Source organism: Choloepus didactylus, chromosome 6, assembly GCF_015220235.1.
Source record: "Choloepus didactylus isolate mChoDid1 chromosome 6, mChoDid1.pri, whole genome shotgun sequence".
Taxonomy (NCBI): Eukaryota; Metazoa; Chordata; class Mammalia; order Pilosa; family Megalonychidae; genus Choloepus; species Choloepus didactylus.
This window is the reverse complement of record NC_051312.1, coordinates 85,630,371-85,641,595: the sequence shown is the minus strand read 5'-3', so window position 1 is coordinate 85,641,595 and position 11,225 is coordinate 85,630,371. Positions and strand designations below refer to the sequence as shown.

General features: G+C 43.4%; 1 protein-coding gene across 1 annotated transcript in view; it reads right to left on the bottom strand.

Annotated features, from left to right (window-relative positions):
• Positions 1 to 338: 338 nt before the first annotated feature.
• RNF121 (ring finger protein 121) overlaps positions 339 to 11,225 on the bottom strand; it is a 159,941-nt gene continuing 149,054 nt past the window's right edge. The window contains exons 7-9 of the mRNA XM_037840514.1: positions 4,023 to 4,156; positions 3,288 to 3,389; positions 339 to 1,735 (exon numbers count right to left, since the gene is read on the bottom strand). Coding sequence (XP_037696442.1) covers positions 1,615 to 1,735; positions 3,288 to 3,389; positions 4,023 to 4,156 — 357 coding nt within the window. The 3' untranslated portion in view covers positions 339 to 1,614. The remainder of the gene's footprint in view (positions 1,736 to 3,287; positions 3,390 to 4,022; positions 4,157 to 11,225) is intronic.

Below are 11,225 nucleotides of genomic sequence, written 5' to 3'. Positions count from 1 at the left end.
CTGAGGATGGACCCACAGGTGGCATGAGCAGTGAGAGGTCATGGAAAAGTACAGCTGGGTTAAGACTGGCCCTGAGGAGCTAGCTGTGGCCGAGTACTGATCTCAGGTGGTGAAGATGGAAAGTCATCTCAGTCTGAAAAGGGGCCCAGTGAGGTTCCAGGACGGGAGCCAAGCATTCCACCGCTCTCAGGGATGTTGGGAGGGGAGTAATACAAAGGAAGGACCAACCACCCTTAGGCTCCAGCCCTCAGATGGGAGGAGCAAAAGACAGCAAGAGCAAGGTACTCCAGGGGACCCCAAGAAAAGAGATGGGAAGAACAGAAAGATAGATGCTCAGCTTACCAGCCCAGCTCATGGAGCTTTATTCAGACAAAAATGACAAGATCCTGCTTGGTTTTCGCTGCCCTTGAAGGAGGAGGCCCAATGGCCATATTTCCTTGGAACCCAGTGTGGATGAGTCATGTTTGCCCTCCTACTTTCTTCAAAACTCCCACAACCAGGACTGGGTCCTGCCTGGAAACCTCTTTTCAGAACCTGACTTTATCGCTCTTCTTACCCACTCCACCACTCCTGTTATCAGGCCAAACAGGATCCATGAATGATAAGGCAATAGTTCCTGGTCTGGGAACCCCCTGCCAACTTCAAGGGCTCATTGTGTGATGGCATGGAGAAGTCCCACATGTGTCACAGTCCCTCTGCTGTGCACACACATACACACACACTGTCACTCAGGCTTTCAGGGAAGGAAGTGATGTGGCAGTCTACTGGAGTGGCCTTTGGCACATGTCCCCACTTCCGGACTGAAAGATGAGCTTGCACAAGGGGCCCTAAATCACTGCTGTCAGCGGTAACCCTCATGGCCCACCTATAGATGTCCTCTCTTCTTGGCTCAGTACAGCCCTGCTCAAGGGCAGGTTATCCATGCTGCACTTCTTCCAGTTTTCCCAAATCAAATTCTTAATGAATTCTGAGGTCCCAGGGTTTCCCTTGTTAGAAAAGTCCCTTACAAGGTTCCACATGCATCAACCAGCCTGTAGCTCCTGGACTGGAGGACAGATTCAGGCACAACACCTATCCCGAGTCCAAGACAGGGGAGGAGAGAAACACTTCATCTCTCAGTGCTCATCTGTGGCACCAGTTTGAGCTCTTTAGATCCACCACACCAAGGGTACCAGGCTTGAGCCCCATAGACAGAAGGAAAGAGAAGTAGAAGGGCTAAGGCTCTCAGCCACCTGAGAACCCCCTTGTGCTCTCAGCCAGAGATGAGAAGGCTCTTTTAAACCAAAAACATTATGGCTCTGTTCCCACACTGCTCAAGCAGGGAGGATGAGGCCAGGAGGAGTTGGAGGCAATTGCTATGCTCCACAATAAAAAGTTTCTTAAATATATTCATCAAAATAGTTTTCTTTTAAAAAGCCCCGCACTCCTGGCAGCCCCATTGGCTGGATTTCCATCACACCCCTACCCAGCCCGGACACAGCCGGAGGGGGTCCTGAATGGCCCAAGGGCCCCTATGAGTCTTTCCCACCCAGGAGGTCTTTGTGGGCAGGGAGGAGAGTGCCCTGAGGTCCATGGTGGGTGCTGTGGGTTCTCCTCTGATGCTCTTCTTCCTGACTATTCCAGGCCCAGGATATAGTTGATGCCTTGCACCAGGCCAATGATGACAGGCTGCCAGGCTACTAGGTATCGAAGCCAATCCAGCAGTTGCCCATACATGACATGAGGCCTCTCCCAGCTATCAGGGTGTTAAAGAAAAGATACTCTGCGTAAGAGCTGCTCTGGTTGGTCTAGGGGATGCGTGGGAGGTTTTTCCTCTAGTCCTTACTGTCTGCCCACACTTTTCAGCTGCTCCACAGAAATCAGCCTAGGGGGAAGAGAAGCTACTTTCTAGAAGGGCCCACTCAGCCTCTTCAGCTCTTTCTGGTGGAAAGAAGGGCTGAACCCAGAGAATGGGGGAAGGAGGGCAAAGTGGAGGACAGAACAGGCATGGGAGAGCTGTCAAACTTAGCTTTCTGTGACCAACATGCAGGGATGGCTTCCCAAGTAATACTTTCACTAAGAGGAGAGTGCCAGTTCTAGAAAATACAGCCTGAGGTTGCTGTAAATGTATCTGTGACAATAGATGCAGGTAGGCTAGAAGTGGGATAAGGTAACCCCTAAGGTTCTTCTAATGTCCAAAATTGAAGGTTTTCTAGATCAAGGAAGGATTTGAGTTTAGGGATAGAGCCAGAAGGGAAGAGGGACCAAGAGACTAGTCACAAAGGGTTAACCCCTGACAGAGTCTCTAAAGAATCCCCATCCAGTGGCATTAAGCATTAGGCCCTATCCAGGTCAAGCAGCCCTAGAAATGTGGCTGAATAACAGACAACAGACCTGAGAGGAGGCCTGCTGAGCCCCAGCTCTGGGAGAAGTACTGCAGGGGAACCCCTCCAAGGCATCAGAGAGACCAGCTTGGCCCAGGTCCCTGAGAACTAAGGGAAGCACAAGCCTCAGCTTGGCTATGGAGTTACTTCATTGTTCCTGAACCAAGCAGGGAACCTTAAAGGGGATAGGCCAGAGCCTCCTGTTTAGGGACTATGGGAATGGGTTAAGGACTCAGTATTCCCCTGAACAACCCAGCTAGTGGATGGGGAATAGGGAACCCTGGATTACAGAGAAACAGAAGCTGGGAAAGGAGAGGGGAGAAAACTGCATACCTGGGTCCCAGGGGAAGTGAAGATAGGGACAGAGGAGTGGCAGGGCAGTTTTCCAGCAGACTGGTTGTGAGGAGAAAGAGGAAGATGGGGCTAAAGTGGGGAGGGATGGCTATATAGGAAGTTGTAGCTCAGAGGAGCACAAGCCCTGCATAAGCACAGAGCTGGTCTCTAGCACTGCATGTCAAAGGCAGGTCATCACTCAGTTATGTAGCTTTGAACAAGCTACTCAACTTGTAAACCATTTCATTAGTAAAATGAAGATAATATTACTCCAGTCAAAAAGCTGCTGGAGAATTAAATGAGATAATGCAAGTAAAGCACTTAACCTAACGCCAGAAACACAGAAAACAAGCAGTAATAGGTGGCTTCTATTACTATCAATTTACCCTTAAGGTTTATGAAACTATGATGGGAAGCTGAGTTGCTGGTCTTGGCCCCATTTTCCACCCTCGACTTCCTTACACCATAAGCCTACGGCAGACATGTACCAGACTGGAGCAGAAGGCAGGACCCCAGACAAATACAGAGTCACATTGGCCAGCATTTTTTTCTTCATAGCCTGCTCCCAACAAGAACCCAAATAAAGGATACGGGTTACTGAACATCCTCTTGAGGTCTACCTTCTCTTTGCAGTAGGGACACGTCTGCTTCTTTCCCACAATGCACCAGCCGCGGATGCAGAACTCATGGAATCTGAGCACCACTGGTCAAGGTAAATGGTGGGCAGTTGGGACGGCATTACAGCCCTGTGCTTCAGCCATCAGGGTTCTAGGTGCCTGTGTACTAACTCTAGAGAAGGTTTGAATCCTGGTTTCACTTCTTATTAGCTGTGCAATCTTGGGCAAGTCCCTTCTCTCTGAACCTGTTTCTTCACATGTGAAATAAGGATAATGAGCCCTGTCTCACAAGGCTGTCATGAGGCAAAATGGAAATAATACATGGGTCTCCCAACATGGGCAAAGAATGGGAGTTGAATAAATATTAGAAGCGTTATTTGGAGGCGGGGGGGTTGATTCCAAAAACTGAGGGACCCAGTTAGAGGATTCTCCTGCAGGCTCATCCTCTTTTCTGACCTGGTCAGACTATAACTACTGTTTCCGTAAGAGTGACTCTAATCTGTGGGAAAGAGTGAGGAAGGCTGCAGTTTCCACTCCTGGGTATTGGCTTTTCCCGCAGAGAACATCACCCAAACTCCTGCCCTCCTGTGTCCCTCCTACACTCAAAGGTCTGGAGGGCATGCCCATGGTCACAACCACCCTCTTCCCTTCCCAACTGGTATGTACATGTGGCAGGAGTGATGTGGCCCAGAAGCTCAAGGCAGGATACACGTGATTGCAGGACAGCCTATACGTGTTCTCGATGATGCCCTCCTCACTGACGTCCACAAAGATTTGCTGCCCACACACGGCACACACACTGTCCGAAAGGTGTTTGGTAGGCATGCCCGACTCACTGTAGAACTGGAGGAAAAGAAGAGGAGGAAGGGAGAGGAAAAGCTGTGAAAATAAGCCAAAGTGGGAAGGTACCACAGGGGCCTTTGGCCTTCTGGAGAGGGGGCAAAGTGGCAGGGGAGGGCTCCAGAGCTAGAGAACAGCTTTTATAAGCAAATCCTCCTTACTTCTGCTGGGTGGGTGGGGAGAAAGTGACAGATCAGAGATGTATTAGGAAGTTATATCTAATAAGACCTGTAGACTGTGCTGGTTCAGTATCAGGGACAAGGGGAATGGGAGAGAGAAGGACTCAGGGCTGGTGCTCAGGAGCTATGTCAGGTAAGCCACTTTGTGGCTAGACTATGGTTCCAACAGAGATGAACAATATCTATTCTCCAAGATTTAAAACAATGATATATCCAGGGCAGTGTTGGTTTAATAATAATGGATATTCTCAGACACTTCTGGGAGCAGCAAAACAGGCTCAGTCCTTTTGGATAGCATTTGGCATTATGTCTCAAACCCATTAATTTCGCTAATTTAAAGAAAGAAGTAGAAATGTGAAAAAAAAAAAAAAAAACAAAAACCCACAAACTTCATGTAAACAGATATTCATTTAACTATTATTAATAAAGAACAGCAAAAAATAGAAATAGCCATAAATGACCAACAATAGAATTCTTAAATAAATTATGGTATGACCACTCAAGGGAATAACTGGAAGTCATTCAAATGATGCTGAAGATGTAACATTAAATACCAAAAGCAGGCACAAACATGGATACACAGTGTGACTGGTACCATATGTAAATATGAGCCCAAATCTATGTATAGAAAAAAGATCAGAGGGAAATTATCAAAATGTTCATACTGACGATGTTTTGAATTATAGGTGATTTTTTTCTTTTGTCTACTTTTCTGCACTCAAATTTTCCTTAATGAATATGTATTTTTAAAATGTCTTCTGCATTTTTTATTATTATTACACATGAGATAGATTAATTGTACTTAGCCTTTTTGTATTTTCTGGATTTGTGTTTGCTCTGTTTTTCTTTTTGTTTCCAAGCAACTGTCTTCTGAAAAAGTCAAAGCCTATCTTAGTTCAGAATGTCCTCAGGCTGGGTAGAGGACAGCAGTGAAGGAGCAGGGGGAAGGTACAGGTGTTAAGACAGGGAGTAAGGGAGAAGTTCCCCAGCACAGAGACAGCTATACCTGCCAGCCCTCCCATCAGCCTAAGGGCTTGCCTCACTCCCAGCTGGGAACTGGCCCTCTCTGGGGACTGGCCTCTGGACCATCAGAACTGCTACCTGATCCCAAGAGTCCTCAAGGGTAGAAGGCACAGACGCCACCCCAAGGCCTCATGAATACAGAGCTCTCTGCCTTCACCCCCCACCTCACCCTCTAGCAAAACCCTTTAAGTGATTCAGGGTGAGATCATCTACTCTTAGAACACCAGAGTAGCCCTATCACTGGAGAAACCAAAGCCCTAAAATGGGAAGAAATAAACTGGGAACGAAGAACCAGACTTTCTGACTCCTACCCAAATTCTACCCACCATCCACTAGTCAAGGTGCTCAATCAACATTTGTTGAATGCTACAGAAAGAGAAGCTATCTAAGTTTGCTGAGGGCTGACTATCCAAAAAGTTCAGATTGGTTTATCATGAGTGCAAAAGGCAATGGAAAAGGATAACTTAGAATGACAGGGCAGAGCCAAGTCCTGCCAATTGCAATCTTTTTTTTTTGTCTCTATTGCTCAAGAGGCCCCTGGTTAGCTGTGGCCCTGGGAGTCTAATGATTGTTCAACTCTCAAAAGCTGGAATCTTAGGGGGCACCTCTGAGATCCACCTCTCCAGAGCCAAAAAGCTTTAATCCCTATCCAGGGTCTTCTAGACAGTTAGTGATAGAGTTAGTGCTGAAACCCAGGGGTCTTTCAATCCAACCCTCATTCTGAAAGCAAACTAGCATCAACTCAGAATAGATGCTGGGACTCTCCCAGAAAAAGACAAAAATGCTGTCACTGGCCTGGGAATAGAGTAGGCACTCAGCAAATGCCTGCTTACGTATTTGTTTATTTACTGAGTGAATAAATGAACAAATGGAGCAAGAAGAAGGTGAGAAGAAGGTGGTTAAAGAAAGCCTTCTTTGAAATGTGTAATGGCTTAGAATTTCTAGGCACATCAACTTAACAGAAGGAGAGACCAAGAGGTCTGAGTCCAGCTCTACCACTAGTTCCCGTACAATCATATAATACAAGGTGAATGGCCACTGGCCTAGAGCATTCACCATATAAAAGTAGGAAAACTTCAACTCAGGAGATGGGCAGAGCTCTGAAGAGAAGCCTTATCTCAATTCACACCAGAGTTCTGCCCCCGGGATCAAAAGGGAATTGAATAAGGCAATGATAGCAGGAAGGAAGTCCAGGAAAATGCCCGTTAAACCAATCCCCTCCTTCCTTCCACTGGACTAGGTGCTCGAGATATAATGCTGGAAAAACAGAGACCTGGCCTCTGTCCCCATGGAACCTATACTCTAACTAGGGGAGACAGACATTAAAAAATAAATTTAGACTAGACAGACTGAATAGACTTATAACAAGTAAAGAGATTCCCCAAATTGGTCTACAGACTCAACACAATCCCTATTAGAACCCCAGATGGCTTCTTTGTAGAAATTGATAAGCTGATCGTAAAATGCATATGGAATACAAGGAACCCAGATTGTTTCTGGGAAAAAAACAATCTCATAAAAGAAGAACAAAGTTGGAGGACTCACTTTCCAACTTCAAAACTTACTACAAAGCTATATAGTGTGGTACTGGCATAAGGACAAACATACAGATCAATGGAATAGAATTGAGAATTCAGAAATAAATACTTTTTGTCTGTGGCCAACTGATTTTTGAAAAGGTATGCCAAGACTATTCAATGGAGGAAAGAACAGTCTTCAACAAATGGTGCTGGAACAACTCAGTATCTACATGCAAAAGAATGATCAGGGACCCTTACCTCATACCACTGACAAAGTTTAACTCAAAATGGATAAAAGACCTACATTAAGAGCTAAAACCATAAAACTTAGAAGTAAATGTAGGGGTAAATCTTCATGACCTTGGATAGTGCGATGGATTCTTGGATACGACACGAAAAGCACAATCAATAAAAGAAAAAATAGGTAAGTTGTACTTTATCAAAATTAAAAACTTCTATGCTTCAAAGGGAACTTTCAAGGAGAAAGATAACCCTCAGAATGGGAAAGAATAGTTGCAAATCATCTACCTGATAAAGGACTTAAATCTAGAATATATTATATAAAGAACTCTTTATATAATATAGATTCTGAATGGAAATTCAGGAATAGAAATTTCCTCAAAGAAGACATATAAAAATGACCAATAAGCACATGAAAAGATGATAGTCATCAGGGAAATGCAAATGAAAACCACAAATATCACTTCATACCTACTAGGTCTATCATAAAAAATCAGGGAATAACAAGCATTGGTGAGGATATGGAAAAATGGAAACTCGCACATATTGCAGATAAAACCTTATAGTAAACCAGAAAAAAATCACAAGCAGTAAGATCTTGTGGGCCATGTTAAGGATTTTGTACTTGAAATAGGAAGGCATTTAAAAGCTTCAAGTGGGGAGCAACAGCATCAGACACAAAAGATCTTTAAAAGACTTTCAAAGATCATTCTGAAGAATGGACCAAAGATGAGGCCAACATGGATTCATACAGACAAGCTAGGAGACTATTACAATACCTAAAGAGTAAAAGATGATGGAGGCCTGTACTAAGGTGACAGCTTGGGTTTACTTGGTGGCAAGAAAAAATGAGAAAATTAGTTTAGTGATGCCGCAACAGCTGAATAGTAAATGTTTGGAGGTCAAAAAAGAGTTCTTGGTCAGAATATATGCTATGTGAAATTAGAACACCCTACTTAATAAGTCAATCCTTTGATCTTGAGGCTTGCTCTTGTAAAACTTATGGCTGTAAAGGGGAGGCTAAGCCTACCTATAACTATGCCTAAGAGGCATCTCCAGAGGACCTCTTTCATTGCTCAGATGTGGCCTTTCTCTCTCTAAGCCCAACACTGCAAATAAATTCATTACCCTCCCTGCTATGTGGCACATGACTCCCAGGGTGGGTCTCCCTGGCAATGTGGGACATGACTCCCAGGAATGAGACCGGCCCTGGCATCAAGGGATTGAGAATGCCTTTTTGACCAAAAGGAGGAAAGGAAAGGTAAGAAAATAAGGTTTTAGTGGCTAGGAGATTTCAAATAGAGTTGAGAGACTATCTTGGAGGTTACTCTTATACAAGCTTCAGCTAGATATTCCAAATGGCCACAGTATGCCAAGCCCAAATTAACAGTAGTCCTGAAAATACTAAAGAATACCTGGGTCCCTATCTGAGATGCTATAAAAGTTGGACTCTCTAAGTTTATTTTTCAGAAACTTAAATCCTCCCGAGTGTTCCTATGCCAGGTAAGTTCCAAAACCGAGAGGTAATAGCCTCTTCAAAAACATCAACCAGATGCATCTCCCTTCACCATAAAGTAGACATTCCTTTTCAATATGAACCATTTAGGGTGGTCACTGCCCAGATATCCCGAAGATTGAGAGAGTAATCAAACAAGAGGGAAGGATAGCAACAGAGAATATAGGATTTAACAAAAGATTACGAATACTGAATCTTGGTGTAAATATTATTTTTTTAGTTTCTGGGGTATTAACACAGCTAGAAGGAAATAATTGAAATGGTGGAACTGCAACCCAAACAGTCTTTGCAATTTGCTCTCTAGCTACTTGTTAAATCATACTTTGAAAGTTATCACCCTTATGTATATATGCTATATTTCACAATAAGGAAGTAACTGAAATTTGGAACTGTAACCCATAACATTCTTTGAGATTTGTTCTCTACCTGTTAAATTGTATAGTGAAGGTTATCACTTTTCTGTATATGTGTTATATTTCACAATAAAAATGTAAAAAAAAAAAAATTGAGGGGGAAAAAAAAAGTTCTGGGCTAGAGATCTAGAATTCATAGGAAAAGAAAAGAGAACTCCCTGCAAAGAATAGAGAAAATGGGTTAGGTTTGAGCTCAGAGAAACAACATTTAAGGGGAGAAAGAGTTAACAAAGGAGACTGAAAGAAAACCAGGACTGGATAACGCCACAAAGCCAAAGGACCAAAAAATAAAATAAAATAAAATAAAATAAAATAAAATAAAATAAAGCCTTTTAGGAAGGAGGAAGTGGTTAACTGAATCTTCAACTGTCCTGAGAGCTCCTCAGAAGTCCACCAGAATTAGCAACATGGAGTCAGTCAATGGTGACCTGAATAAAAGTTATGTCAGGAGGTATGAACAGAGAGAGGCCAGATTAGAATGACCTAAGGAGTAAATGAGAGGTGAAGAAAAGAAGACAGAAACTTTCTGTAAGTTTGGCTGTGAATGTCAAGAATTAGGGTCAGTACCTATAAAAGACAGTAGGTCAAGAAAAGGATGTTTTTTGAAAGAATGTTTAAAATGTTAATGAGAAGAGTACAACAGAAAGGGAGATGTTGATGTCAAAGTGACAAAGGGAATAATCAATAGTATATAAGGTTCCTGAGAAGGTAAGTAGGAATGGGATCTTGAGTACTGGTAGGAGACCCTTCTTAAGGAAATGACACTCCACTAAAACTGGAGGGAAAGAGATATATGGTTGCAAACACAAGTAGATTTGTAGATCTGGTGTCAGAAAATTGTGGGAATTCCTATTTGGCTCCCAGTTTCTCAGGTAAATGGGAGACAAGGTCATCTGCCTACAATGAAGGGACAGAGGGAGAGTGTGAGGTTTGAGAGTACAGAAGGTTATAATAGATGTTACTCAAAGTGGGAGAGTAAGCTCTTCAGATCAACACAGGTTTCTCATTTGTAGGAAAGGAATACTAACCCTGACCTCACAAGGTACTGGGAGGATGAACTGAGAAAACTTGAAGTACAACCCCAGCACAGGAGCTTGCACATAGCAGATGCATAGGAAATATGAGTTCTATTCCCTATCAGTGAAGATCACAGAAAATTTGTGCCATGAAATCCTTGCAAGTTCTTCTAGTTCATCCCCCTCTCTTGATGGGAGGAGACTGATGCCCAGAAGAGGAGGAAGGCCCTTTGCTCAAGAGAGAGCTAAAGCTAGGGGCTGTGGTACCTAATCAATTCAAGCTGATATGTTCATAAATATTTTTTGAAAAACTGAAGAAAATGCCCATTTCTCAGAGGAATCATAGAAAAGAGTCCATGTCACAGAGTGGTCTAAGATGAGCTCAGACAGCAGACGGCATCAAGAAAGGATGGGGTATGAATATATCTCAATAAAGCTGCTTTAAAAAAGAAGGAAAGGATTCATCTTTACCCACAAATTATTATTTGTCCATTCTGTGTTTTGCCCTGTGTGCTGAGCATGATGAAATACAAAGACAAATCCAACAGGGTCACATATAAATTATGTGGTCTATGAGGCATATTGCATAGTAGGGACTCAATAAATGGTGCTGTTATCATCATCATCATCACTACCATCTACTGAGTATTTCCTATGGGCCAGGCTACTGCTCTAGATGCTTTACATGAACCTTTTGGATACTAAGAATAATTCTTTTAAGTCTGGTGATGTTGTTACAGCCAAGGAAACAAAATCAGAGAGGTAAATTAACTTGCACAAAGGTACACAGCTAGTTAAAAGTAGAGTCAAAGGTGAAATCAGGTCCATCCAGCTCTAAACTTCTAGCTCTTTCCACTCCTTCAAACTAGGTTAGCGGGCACCTAGTACTCTCCTGTTTTATCTGGGGCCTCTGAAGATACAGGAGGTAAATTTGGGGCACAGGAACTTGCTCAGAAGATAGTGGGAAGTGTGAGGTAAGACACATGGCACAGTGTAGCATGACCAATAAGCTACTACCCACTCATCTAATAACTCTCTCAAAAGAAGAAGCCCTGGAAAATGGGCCTATTTCACAAGTTCTCCCTAACCCTTACCCACGACATGACTTTTGGGTGTGAATGGAAACTATACTAACTGGCTATCATAAGCTTATGACCTCACAGTG